The 14,256-nt window shown below is 37.1% G+C and overlaps 1 protein-coding gene across 1 annotated transcript; it reads left to right on the forward strand.

Annotated features, from left to right (window-relative positions):
• Positions 1-5,544: 5,544 nt before the first annotated feature.
• On the forward strand, positions 5,545-14,004 carry LOC309869476 (dol-P-Glc:Glc(2)Man(9)GlcNAc(2)-PP-Dol alpha-1,2-glucosyltransferase). The gene is made up of 3 exons (XM_082740710.1): positions 5,545-5,896; positions 7,144-7,341; positions 9,039-14,004. Exons 1-3 carry the CDS (start codon positions 5,714-5,716, stop codon positions 10,092-10,094), a joined length of 1,437 nt encoding a protein of 478 aa, XP_082596836.1. The 5' UTR covers positions 5,545-5,713; the 3' UTR covers positions 10,095-14,004.
• Positions 14,005-14,256: the final 252 nt, after the last annotated feature.

Raw genomic sequence — 14,256 nt, forward strand, 5'->3', positions numbered from 1 at the left:
TGATAAATAATCTTTCACTCACAGAGCACTGAATTCTCAAAAAGAAAAGAAAGGGCAAATTTCAGATTGAGAGTTGAAGAGTGTATTAAATGATGGTGGTAATATGGAAACATTGTGCTTAGATATTTACTACATTGTATTTCTTAAGTTACCAAGTTAAAAATAAGTCCCATTATACACCTGGACAGACCACAAAGGTTTTTTAAAATCTTTTTAATTGTGGGTTTTTTTTTTTTTAAAGTTAAATTTGTACTTACCACAAGGTGTCTCTCAAATTACATATGTAAAATGAACCTCAATATAAACAAATAATGCTAATGAACTGTTAATACGGAAAATAACAAGCTTTAAAAACTATAAACAGCCAAACTGGGTGGCTGTCCTGTTAGGCAGATTTTAAGTGCCGACCTTTAGATAAACACAGCTAAAATGCTACTGGAATCAGTCTGGGAAAGGTAGAAGATGGCTCTGATTCTACTGAAGCTATCAGCACCCTCTAGTGGAAATAAGTTTTTTGAAAAACCACTTCTTTAATACACGGATATATTTCAACCATTTTTGCATAGATATGTCATTGGTCATCAAAACCTGGCAGTTACAGAAACTAGAGCTTTGAGACAGGAATAAACAATGTCTTATTTCATTTTATTGTATTAAATAATTGTAATTCTTTTCATATGATTTGTTGGCTCATTTGGAAAAGCAATTCAAAACAAAACAAAACAAACAAACAAACAAACAAAAAACAAGACTAAAAGGAAACTGAAAAGAAGGCAGACCAAGGACCAGGAACTTTCCTACATCTCTCCTTTGTGCAGTGAAAATAAGGCTTAAGTGAAGGTTTCTGCCTTTACATTTCATTAATGAAAATTCAGGTTATTTCTGTTCTCACTACACTAATACCATACAAATAATTATAGAACAATATTTTCAATGTATGCTAAACTTTCTTTCAATTGGTGCAGGGCACCAAATGATCAGTGTTAAGAGTGCTCCCATGTCTTCTAGCTCTGCCTCTAAAACCAAAAGGGAAACCCACAAACTGAAACCCTTTTATATATATTTTTTTAATTTCCTTTTTAAAAAAATGCTCCAGGATCTCCCCTTTATTTTTCTCATTTTTTTAAGATTTTATCTTTAGGGGTGTGTGGGTGGTTCAATAGTTAAGTAGATGCCTTTTGCTCCAGTCATGATCCTGGAATCCCAGGACAGAGTCCAGCATCCAGTCCAGCATCAGGCTTCCTGCTCAGCAGGGAGTCTGCTTCTCCCTCTGACCCTTCCCCCCATGCCCTCTCTTTCATTCTTTTCTCTTCCTCTCAAATAAATAAAACCTTTAAGAAAATTTTTTTTTTTTTATTTTTAAGCTATCTCCATACCCCATGTGGGGCTTGAACATACAACTCTGAGATCAAGAGTCACATGCTCCACCAACTGAGCCAGCCTGGTGCCCCAGAAACCCTCTTCAATATTTCACATTAACCTGGATGCGTTTCTTCTCAGTAATAACATCTGTATTATAAATCTCAGCCCAAACTCTGAAATTTTTAAATTAGTAAGGTCCTATGACTGTGTTTATTAAAAATGTAAAATTTTAAATTGTTATTGTCTTCCTTTAAACTTTCTCACTTTGGTTGATTTAGTGGTACTGTGATTTCATCACTATAATAGCTTAATCCATTTAATAATCAATTTATGGTTTCTTTAACGTTTGTATAGTTTAAGGGCAAAAGTCTTTGTGAAATTTTTTTTTTCCCTGGAATGTTTCTCATTTAACTGGCAGCAATAGCTACAGGACTATTCAGCTACTCATTGTTCCAAAAAGAACAGTTCCTCTTTACATAGAGATTTTTAAAAAAGAAAAGTTATATTGTATTTGAGCATGACTTTATGTAATAGAAAAATATTCAATTGTAAACATTTAAATTCTCTTCTCCATCTGCTGAGAAAGAAGAAATCTCTATGTTGTTTGGGGATCAACTTCGTGTTTTTCAGTAGGGTAAAACCTGGAGATGAAGAATTGGATAAGCTAAATTCCTCTCCTTGAGGAAAAAAGATGAAAAAAATACAAAGAAAAGGTCCTGGAGAGGTGACAAAGCAGCACAAGTGACCAGAAGAGCAAAGGTGATGTAGAGGACTACAGTGTCAAACTTAGACATACATCAGGTTGACCTGAGAATTTAAGAAAATAATAATTGGTTTTTAAAAGAAAGTTTAAGGCACAGATTCCTTGGCTAGACCCCCACAGTTTCTCTTTCAATAAGTCTCCAGCATTGCTTAATAACTTGCATTTCTTACAGGTTCCTGGGTGATGCTATTGCTACTACTGGTCCAGAGACCACACTTCCAGAACCACTGTTATATAGGATATGTAGGAAGTTTTGCTTTGGTTTGTACGATATAACTTTCCATCTGACCAACGATCTCTGCTTGTCTGGAACTGAAAGATTTCTTAGAACTTGCAACGCTACAGCTGGAAAGTCTTCAACACACCAAGAAGATTGGTCACCCTACCTCATACCGTCGAGATATGTTCAGTAGAGAGTTACAGTACTGGCTAATAACCATTTGCAACAACATGGATGGAACTGGAGGGTATTATGCCAAGTGAAATAAGTCAGAGAAAGACAATTAACATACGGTGTCATCACTTATGTGTAGAATTTAAGAAATGAAACAAAGAATCGTAGGGGAATGGAGGGAAAAATAAAATAAGACAAAATCAGAGAGGGAGACAAACCCTAAGAGACTCTTAATGACAGGAAACAAACTGAGGGCTGCTGGAGAGCAAGTGGGTTGGGGGATGGGGTAACTGGGTGATGGGCATTAAGGAGGGCACATTGTGTAAAAAGCATGGGATGTTTATAGCAACTGATGAAGAACTAAACTCTACCTCTGAAACTAATGATACACTATATGTTAATTAATTGAATTTAAATAAAATAAGATAATAAAAAAGAAAGCTCAAGTTGCTTTTTGAATGTCATCATCTATAATCTTGGCCCAAGGTCCAGTATCCTGCTGTAGCTAGAACCGTCACCTGGAACTGAGTAAGCCGTCTCATGAATAATTATGACTATCAAGTGGTCAGTGTTTCCATTCAGCAGCAAGTGAAAAGCATTCAGTAAAAAGAAGAAAGGTATTTGGACTATCACTTCAAAGTAAACAAATTTCTCAATTATTAGAATTACAATCTTTAGGGAAACTCACTATTTGGGAATGAGCATTCCACAGAGTTCATACATGCAGTTCTAAGTGAGTTCATCAAATTAAGAATGTCAGAATTGATCAGGATGGGCTAAGTTTTATGACAGTAATAAATGCAAAATCTGAATGGCTAAAATCAACAAATGTTTATTTCTTGTGCACACTATCTATCCTTAGAACTCCAACAGAAAATTGCCCATTTTTTGCCTTTTTAAAAAAAGATTTTAATTATTTATTTGAGAGAGAGAGAGAAAGATTGCACCATCATAGGGGAAGGGCAGAGGGAGAGGAAGAGGTACAAATAGACTCCCCTGTAAGCAGGGAGCCCAACTCTGGACTAGATCCCAGGACCCTGGGATTATGACCTAAGCTGAAGGCAGAGCTTAACTGACTGAGCCAACCAGGTGCCCTTTGCCTAACTTTGCAACTATGCTCAAGGCAAAATTATAATATATAAATTATTTTAAGCATGCTTCAAAAACTCTCTCCCACTTCCTGCCCCTAAATCCTAATACAAGAAATATGTGAAATCTACACAACCTGTAACAGCTCACCAATTTAAGCCCACCAATTTTAATTTAATTTGCAGTGTTACAGGATTTTTGTCCCCTTAGTGCCCAGGTTCTTGGTCATGCCTCTTCAAAGAATGAAGAGGTAGGCCAGTGGAAAAGTGGTGGGCAGCAATGTAAATTTTAGTGATCGAAAGTACAAAGCTCCAGGAGAGGAAGGGGGTACTGAGAGAGTTGCCTTCAGGGTTTCTATGTTTAGGGTTTTTTTTTTTTTTTTTTAAGATTTTATTTATTTTTCAGAGGGAGAGCGAGCACAGGCAGACAGAGTGGAAGGCAGAGTCAGAGGGAGAAGCAGACTCCCCGTGGAGCAAGGAGCCCGATGTGGGACTCGATCCCAGGACGCTGGGATCATGACCTGAGCCGAAGGCAGCTGCTTAACCAACTGAGCCACCCAGGCGTCCCATGTTTAGGGGTTTTTAATGAGTTCTTTTGCTGAACTATCTTAAGCAATCAGTGTGTGCTGGTTGTGCCAATCAGAGCTTTGGTCACATATCTGTCTACCTATTAGGTTAATGTCTCTGTGCTGATGGTCTTTTTTTTCTTTCTTTTCCTTTCTTTTTTTATTTTCTGACATCAGGAGGCTTATATGTCTTAACTGCTCCTTGCCTGTGATATCGACAAATGCTTTGTGGTTGTCTTTTTTTTTTTTTTTAAGATTTTATTTATTTATTTGACAGAGAGAGAGAGAGAGATCACAAGTAGAGAGGAGAGGTAGGCAGAGAGAGAAGGGAAAGCAGGCTCCCTGCTCAGGCGAGAGCCCCATGTGGGGCTCCATCCCAGGGCCCTGAGATCATGACCTGAGGCAAAGGCAGAGGCTTAACCCACCCAGCCACCCAGGCGCCCTAATTGTCTTATTTTAGCATGTTTTGCAGAAGTCATTTCTGCAAAGGCTGCAAAGCAAAATGTTCGTGCAGTCCTGTCCAAACTGCAAAACAGGATGTCAGTGCTGTTTTATTTTAGCTGTCCTGACTCCGTATTTTCTTGTTGGGAATCATGGCCTTGACTACCTATCCAACTAACTCCTAACAGTGGAACCTCACATATAAGCTGCCTCACATACAAACTGCCAAAGCTTGTTATTTAGTAATAAAAATAAAATACTGCAATAGAGATATTAACAGGAACAATCAAACTTGCGGGCACAGGAAAGGCTTATCTAAAACACCTCCAAATCCTAAAATAATTGCTTTCCCCAACTCCTAATAGAGGACTGCAATCTGGTTATCAGCGTACACTATGATTGGCCGATTTAACTAAATCCCCTTCGAGAGAACCCACATTCTGAAAGAGTACTTTTTTAACCCCCCCAAATCCTCTAATTGATTAAGTTCATTCCACAGCGAAGGGTCTCTGGGACCTCGAAGTTTTCATCTGAAAGCCTTAATTTTAGCTTCCATAATCAACCCTCCCCTCCCACCCTCCACAGGTGATGAAATCACAGGTTTCAATTCAGATCACATGATAGAAAAATGGTGGGGGGGCGTGCAAATTTTCAGGGGTTGGGGATTGCAAACGTAGGGGAGCGACGCCATCTCCTGGTAAGGGATGGGAATGAGCAAGAAAAAAGCCAAATGCAATTTAGGGGCTAAATCGCGGCAGCTTTCGTTTCAAAGCGTCAAGCCGCGAATCTGCGGGGCCGGGCACTCCGAGATCCGCCCCTTCTGGTGGCTCTGACCACTCCAGGGAGCCCTGCGCAGCGTGATTGACAGGCCAACGGCCCGGTCCGTTACCTAAACTCGTCACTCCGGAAACAGTGACCGGATCTCTCCGGAAGCTCAGGGTCCGCGCTCTCCCAGCATCCTTTGCTTTCCGGCTGTGCTCAGTCCTGTCCGGCCAGTCCCGCCTTGCGCGCCCATTTCGAGCCCGAGTTTCCCAGCTCGAGTTCCCACGCTCGGGAACCCGGAACAGATTTTCCAGGACTCGGTTCTTGGGCCGTGGCTATGGGGGCAGGAATGGCGCAGCTCGAGGGTTACTACTTTTCGGCTGCCCTGAGCTGCACCTTTTTAGTGTCCTGTCTCCTCTTCTCCGCCTTCAGCCGGGCGCTGCGAGAGCCCTACATGGACGAGATCTTCCACCTCCCGCAGGCGCAGCGCTACTGTGAGGGCCATTTCTCCCTCTCGCAGGTGGGGTCCCCAACCTGTGCCCCCACCCTCGGAGAGGCCGGAGAGGGCCCACCCCCACCCCCACCCCCACCCCTTTCTTCCACCCTTATCCCTTTGGTACCTCCATCTACCCTTCCAGCTTCGGAATAGGAAAGGAACTGGGTAATAATCTCTTGTTCCTGTCCCCGAGGTCCGTGAAGAATCTGTTTAATCCATCAGCAGAAGAAGATCTGTGTCCCAGGAAGTGGTGTTTTGGGGGATGAACTGATGTGTCTGCTTTACCGCAGGGTACAACCCAGACGCGACACACGTTTGTTTCCCTCTTAGCGGCTCTCCCCAATCTCCAGATCAGAGGCAATGGGCTGCCCCTTGGAAATGACAGAAAACGTCACTGTAGTTCACTTGAGGGCTTCGCTCTGTGGTACCATAGGGAGTGGGTAGTATGGGATACTGTGGAGGAGTGGGCGGGACCTTCAGCCACCAAGAAGTGTCCAGTTCCGTTCATTCCGTCCTGGGGGTTTCTAGAACCTTCTGTTAACTGGGTAAAGTGGCACCCAGCGAAGCGGCATCATGTTGGAATACATGCTTGGCCTCCTAAATATAAAGAGAAATAAAGTAGATGTATTATCCTTCCTTTTCTGGGAAAGCAATATAGAATAATGGCTAAAAATATAAAGTCTGTGGTTAAAGACCTGATTTTAGATCTTTGTGCTGCAATTACTAGTTACCTGACCTTGGACATTTTTTAAGTTTCAGGTTACTCATCTGAGAAAGTTCTTGCAGGATCTACTGTAGGGCATTTTGCAGGATTAAATACAGAGGATTTGGCACAATTCTTGGCTCAGTACATGTTAGCTATCATTATAGAGCGTGGGGTGTGATCTCTTTGGATGCTTCTTTTTCTCCAAAACCTTAAGAGTTCCAGCCAATGTTTCCTCACTTCAAAACTGGAACACTTGGAAGTCACCAGAACACTCTTCAGGGTGTCTGCAGGGTAGGTCTTGGACATGGAAACTGATTTTAAGTTATTGCTGCCTACTGAGGACAGATACCTCCGCACAAAACAGGTACAGAGGCAAAATGTAAGCACAGCTTTTCTTTAGAGGAGACCCTTGACCTGCTGAGGTCTTATCTAACCACTGGGTCACAGAACAACTTCTCACGATGTCTGATTGTCGGGAGAGACGGTTTTGGGCTTGACCTCCTTGTGTTGGTCCTGTCAGTGTTTCATCTTGCTCTTGCTTCATTGTTGGCTTTCCTTTTTTAAGTGGGATCCCATGATTACTACGTTACCTGGCTTATACCTGCTGTCAGTTGGAGTGGTCAAACCTGCCAGCTGGATCTTTGGATGGTCAGAACATGTCGTCTGCTCCATTGGAATGCTCAGATTTGTTAATCTTCTGTTCAGTGTCGGCAACTTCTATTTGCTGTATTTGCTTTTCCGCAAGGTCCAACCCAGACACAAGGTATGTTTCCAAAATAATTTATTGCAAGTTTAGGTGTAGTCAGGTGCACCATTTTGATAAATTGGTTTTATGAGATTTGGTGAAAAGTATCTTCTACTCATTGTGTTAATATTTTGTTAAGCTAAAAAGCAATCCCTCTACCCCTGTTTTGGAAGAAATCTGTATTTAAATATTTGAGTAACTTACTTATTTATAAGACCTGAAATAAATGTTTGTGAATCAGATGAGTTCAGTAAATGTTTATTGTGCTTGTTATGTGTGCTAGGCACTAAGACCACAGATAAGGTTTTGTTGTTGTTTTTACCAAACTTGTATCTTCACTAGGAAAAACAGGAATACCTACATTTACCTCAGAAATTTTGAGGTGGATTGCCTAACTTTGAATTCTGTCCATTTACAAGTTGTGTTACTTTCAGCAGGTTCCCCCTAGTGATGCCTTGTCTTCATCTGTTAAATGGGAATAATATAGAATCCGCATCACAGGATTGTAAGGTCTACAGGAGCTTAATAAGTGGAAGGTGTTTAGAACAATGCCTAATAGAATAGTAAGGACTCAATAATTATAATAATTATTTTTAGCTTAAATGATACTAATAGTATAAATTGGGAGAGGGAGATAGGTAAAAGATGCTATGAGGACACAGAAGGAGTAGAGGAGTAAAGGAGCACTTACTTTGCAGGCTGACTGGCAGGAAGATGTATGGGTGGCATTGGGTAAGACTTCACAGAAAAGATGCTACCAGAGCTGAATCTTGGTGAACAGACAGGACTGTAGGATGGGGAATGAAATCTGACAGTAGAAAAAGCACAAGCAAAGGTAGAGAGGAGTTGAGCAACAAGATGCAGAGAGGATTGCTTTTTGGAATACCTAGATTATAACGTGTAAGGACGTGAGGCTGGACAAGTAAATAGGGGTGAAGTCATGAACGTCTTTGTGTGTCACAGAAAGGATTTGAATGTTATCTAGTAAGTGGTGAACAGCCTTTATTTTTAACCCAGAAAATGGCATGGTCTGATTGGTGATTTAAATTAAGTGGAGAATAAAATTTCGGGAGATAAGAATGCTTTCAAAATGGGAAATAGTCTGAAAAACACCAAATTTTTTTTTTAATTAAAAAGTTTAAAAGTGTTTAGCTTTCGACTGGGCTCACTATTTTCAGGAAAAACCCTGAAAGTTCATCATGAAACAATAAGATCGTTGGGTATAGTAGTATAAATGATAATGTGTATTTACATTCTCTCTACTGTAGAGTTTAGAAGGGGGTATCTTTAAAAGAAATTGATGATGATGGCTAAGCGAATGCTCACTGGAGGCACTACGAATTAAAGTTCAGGGAAGTGAAATCATTGCCCCATGTCCCATTCATCAGCATGTTCCTTATAGTATTTATTTAGTTCAGTGTCTTCCATACAGTAACTCCTTAACTATTTGCTGAATGACTCAAAGTATTTCAGGACATAGAAGCTTTGCCATACACGTGTATTGTCTTCATGGCTTCCAAACCTATTGCTATAACTAAAAGTTACCAGAAAGCATCCTTACAAATGTATATTGCAAAACTAGAAATAAGATTAATATTAAATAATTTTACTTAAGATTCAGATAGATTTTTAAAAAATTAATCTCTGTGTTAGCTTAGCAGAAATGGCATATTTATTGTGAAAATAATTTTACATGTGTTTTCTCTTCCCCTTAGGCTGCCTCAAGTGTCCAGAGAATCTTGTCAACATTAACATTAGCAGTATTTCCCACACTCTATTTTTTTAACTTTCTTTATTATACAGAAGCAGGATCCATGTTTTTTACTCTTTTTGCTTATTTGATGTGTCTTTATGGAAATCATAAAACTTCAGCTTTGCTTGGATTTTGTGGCTTCATGTTTCGTCAAACTAATATCATCTGGGCTGTCTTCTGCGCGGGAAACATCATTGCACAAAAATTAACTGAAGCTTGGAAAACTGAGCTACAAAAGAAAAAGGAGGAGAGGCTTCCCCCTATTAAAGGACCATTTTCAGAATTCAGGAAAATTTTTCAGTTTCTTTTGGCTTATTCCATGTCCTTTAAGAACTTGAGTATGCTTTTCCTTTTGACTTGGCCCTACATCCTTCTAATGTTTCTGTTTTGTGTTTTTGTAGTTGTTAATGGTGGGATCGTTATTGGTGATCGAAGTAGTCATGAAGCCTGTCTACATTTTCCTCAACTCTTTTACTTTTTCTCTTTTACTCTCTTTTTTTCGTTTCCTCACCTATTGTCTCCTAGCAAAATTAGGGCTTTTCTTAGCTTAGTTTGGAAACGTAGAATTCAGTTTTTTGTGATTACTTTAGTCTCTCTATTTTTAGTTTGGAAATTCACTTATGCTCATAAATACTTGCTTGCAGATAATAGACATTATACATTCTATGTGTGGAAAAGAGTTTTTCAAAGATACGAGATTGTGAAATACTTGTTAGTTCCAATATATATATTTGCTGGTTGGAGTATAGCTGACTCATTGAAATCAAAGTCAATTTTCTGGAATTTAATGTTTTTCATATGCTTGTTTACTGTTACAGTACCTCAGAAACTGCTAGAATTTCGTTACTTCATTTTACCTTATATTATTTATAGGCTTAACATACCTCTGCCACCTATATCTAGGCTTGTTTGTGAACTGGGTTGCTATGCAGTTGTTAATTTCCTAACTTTTTACGTCTTCCTGAACAAGACTTTCCAGTGGCCAAATAGTCAGGACATTCAGAGGTTTATGTGGTAACATCGGAGATATATATTGAATTCTAAAAATAGACTTATTTAGACTATCTCCACAATGAACAACTGAACAGGTAAAAATAATGAACTTTCTTTTGGGGACAATAGTGGTCCACAGATCACATCAGATTTTTTGTGTTTTAAACATCAGATATATGTGTTTTAAACATATATAATAAATCCAAGGAAGTGGTAAAGAACTGAGAAGAGTTTAAGACTTGCTCCATAAGCCTAAATAATGCAAAATGAAATTGTTTACAGTTACTTCATGATATCCCTTTGGTACTGCTGGCCACTCAAAAAGTTTGGAAAAAAATTTGTAAGTATTAGTTTAAGAAAACTGAGCTTTATAGTACTGAAACTTATTTATTAATTCTCTTCAGAAAGCAATAGCAGGCAAAGTATTTGAAAAAATTTGCAAATGATCAGGTAATATTCTTGATTGAAAGGTTACTTAACATTTCAGTAAATATAATTTTAATCATAAGGCAAAATAGACTCACAAAGATAATGTTATAAATTAGAAGCTCATCTAGTTTATCTTGTAATTAAGTTGTTGATTTTTGTTAAAAGACTAGAAATGATCAACCCCTTTCACTAACTCTTTACTTTTGTTTTATTTATTTATTTTTTTTTAGAGAGAGAGAGCGTGCATGCACATGTGAGTGGCTGGAGGAGGGATGCAGGGAAGGGAAGGCAGAAAGAGAAGGAGAGAGAATCTTAAGCAGACTCCATGCCCAGTGCAGAGCTCGATGTGGGGCTCAGTCTCACAGCCTTGAGACCTGAACTGAAATCAAGAATTGGGTGCTTACCCCACTGAGCATCCCAAGCACCCCACTAATTATTTTTTTAAGTATTTATTTAAGTAATCTCTACACCCAATGTGGGGCTTGAACTCATGACCCCAAGATCAAGAGTGGCACACTATTGACTGAGCCAACCATGCTTCCCTTTCGCTAATTGTTAGTATGAAATGTATGATGGACGAAGGTAAAATGTGTTGATGATAATACCTTTTAAAAGGGATTTTCATTCTAAAATACATTACTGTATAGTTTCTTATGGCTGCCGTAACAAATAACAACAAACTTGGTAGCTTAAAAATATCTGTCATAGCTCTCGAGGCTGGAAGTCTAAAATTAAGGTGTTGGCAGGGCTGGTTACTTCTGGAGGCTCTGAGGGAGAATCTAGCATGCAGTTCTTGCTGTTCCTTGGTTTACAGATGCAGCACTCCAATCTCTGCCTCTGTCTTCACATGGTCTTTCTCTTATAAAGATAATGTCATTGGTTAGGGTTTACCCTAATCCAGGATGGTCTCATGTTGAGATCTTTAATTAAGTCTACAAAGACCCTTTTACCAAACAAGGGCACATTTACAGGTTCCAAGTAAACATCTTTTTTGTGGGATACTTTTCACCCACTGAAGTTACCAAAGTATATTTTAGGATAAATAAAATTAGTAGGAAATAATTCCTTTGCTGAGATATTTTAAATTATGTCTTTACTGAAAGGTAATTCTGAGATAACGTAATTACAAAAGAAAAGGTAATTGGTATTTGATTCCATTATCCAAAATAGAATTGAAAGGAACTTTAGAAATCATTTGATCTAATCTTATTTTGTAGGTTAGGGAGCTACCTCTTAGATAGGATTTTTTGTGTGAATCTTTGGATTCTGTGTCTACTATTTCTTGTACATTCATTGTGTTGTCATTCCGTTACAGAAAAGTATTATTCGGACATGTTAATTTTGACATGAAAACAGAACTGTGAATACAATTTATTTTTTAATCTCACTTTACATTTGTAAACTTAAAAATAACTGTGAAAAAATTACTTTGTCTTTAATGTTGGATTGTGCTTTGGGTTTTAAACAGTGGGTAGATGTGGAAAGTATTCTGCATTTGCAAATATAAAATTGTACAGGTGAAAATTACAGGTACAGTCTTAAGTAATAAGTACAGGGCAATCTTGTATTCTGTTCAGTACTTAGAAAGTAGATTGACTCTGGTTGTAACAGTGATTGTTGACAGATGTCTTTACTCATTTTATTTTTTGGTAATTAGGTAAGAAAACACATAGAAATTATTATATTATAATGAAGGTCTGAGTTCCAGGATATCAAAATAAATAACTTCCTTATCTGTTATTATTAATGCAAGACTTTTGTGATTAAGAATATTTCTGAGTTGCAAAAACTTTCCCTCTAATCCATTCTAACAAACATGAGAAGACCATTCCACTCCATAGATTGGGGGAATCACTGTTCCAGTTTATTTGTAAGTGTTAAATTCCTGCTATTTTAAGAGATTGTTTGGAGGAAATCCACACTCAGAGAGAAACAGGTTAACCTTCCTTGTTTTCTATAAAGTATATAAAATACAGTACTTAACATTTAAAAAAAAAAGAATACTGTGAATTAAAAGGTGCTGTGGAGTGTAGCTTTTAGAAACATCCTAAGTTGCATTTGTGTTTTGAATATTTTTCAAGAATTATTGAGTACATATTTTTGACATGAATTTTTAAGAAGTTAAATGTAATTGAATTTCTTGATTAAAAGATGATTATTTTAAGAAAAGTACTGATATGTTGGACAGGCTGTGGAGCCTTGCAATTATTACTGAAATCTTTAAGTAGGATTATTTTAAAGAATGTCATAGAAAGATTTAGTCCATACATTTTTAAGCCTTGTAATAAATCTTTTTGAACTTTTTCTATCTTACATGAAATTCCATAGATAAAAAGTATTTCTGTTCTATGGTATCAGTAAGCTTGCAGTGTGCTGTGTGTTTCCTCACATATTTATGTTTTCTTTTAGTGGATACCTAGGGATCTTTTTAATGTATCTTATGTTTTAAAATTATTTGGAAATACAATGTTCCTGAGCTTACTAAACATAGAATGTCATTTTGGTAAGATAAATTGTGTTAGCTGTCTGACCTCTTCCTCCTCCTCTTAAAGTTATTTCTGGAACATGCTTAGTCTGTCATGAAGTACATTAATTTAAGTAGCTTTAATATAGTTTATTTCTAATAGATAAATATCTAAATGTAGTATATTTCTAGTTTGAATTTAACGGCAACTATGCTTGACATTTTTATTTTTTTCTTGATAATTGCTGAAGACAGGAGAGGAAAAGAAAAGAGAGCCTCATTGTTAGTGGACAGTTATTTTAGTTATTTTAGTATTTAAGTAAAATACTGATAGGAAAAATGAATTCATGTTGATTAGGTTGAGAGCATTTATTATCTTTGAGGCAATTAGAATTTTTTTAAGTGAAACAAAAAAGTATCATGAAAAAGCTTTTTTGAATGGAAATTTAAATATGACTTAGGAACTTGTAGAAAAAGCATTTAACATGAAAGTTAGGATTTCTGTATTTGTGGCTTTAGATTTAATAAACCAAGTGATTTAGTCTTTTGTCCTCATTTCAAATAAGAACAGTATTTGTCATGACTCTGGTTATTTTAGCCTGACATATGTCTAGTCGTATTTCAGAAATAATTCAGCCCCCGCCATATATCCATAAAGTTCATAAATATATAGTAAATGTCAAATAAATGTATACTGAATGAAGTTTTTAGTATAGGATGAAGTGAATGACTTAGAAAAATCATACTATATAACCATAAGCTAATTTTAGGAAATAAATCACATGCTTCTTAATGAAAGCCATCCTAAACTTTTTTCTGCCTAAATTTTCTGACGTAGTTTTAACTTTTTTTATTTACTGTAGTGTTTAAAACTTACACATGTATTTACTTGTAAATATGTTATAATGTTACTATAATAGGATGTGATTTCAAAATTGTTGCTGTTTATTTAAAATAAGAAAGTAACTTTCAACCATTAAAATATAATAGCAGTAAAACTTTGATGCTTATTAAACTCTTAAGGGAAAAGAGATTTCAACCATTTATGAATAATTTGTGTTATTTTAGTTAGGCTGCATTTTAGTATTTTAGGGATAACTGTCACTTTTTATTTAGGGTATTTTTTGATGTATTTAAATGTGGACAATATGACAAACATTTCCAATATAAAACAATATAGCTGAGAAAATGATAATAAAAATGGATAGATGATATATTTTTTAACACTTACCCATGAATCTAACACTAAATTCTTTAACATTTGGAAATTATTTCTAGGGTAAGAAGTGTTGCC

Source organism: Mustela nivalis (assembly GCF_964662115.1).
Source record: "Mustela nivalis genome assembly, chromosome: 7".
In the NCBI taxonomy this organism is placed as follows: domain Eukaryota; kingdom Metazoa; phylum Chordata; class Mammalia; order Carnivora; family Mustelidae; genus Mustela; species Mustela nivalis.

Excerpts from the sequence above, each read along its gene's own strand:
- LOC309869476 (XM_082740710.1), top strand. The coding sequence starts at position 5,714 with ATGGGGGCAGGAATGGCGCAGCTCGAGGGTTACTACTTTTCGGCTGCC. Across the intron at positions 5,897-7,143 it reads GCCATTTCTCCCTCTCGCAG|TGGGATCCCATGATTACTAC; the intron begins GTGGGGTCCCCA and ends TCCTTTTTTAAG. Across the intron at positions 7,342-9,038 it reads AGGTCCAACCCAGACACAAG|GCTGCCTCAAGTGTCCAGAG; the intron begins GTATGTTTCCAA and ends TCTTCCCCTTAG.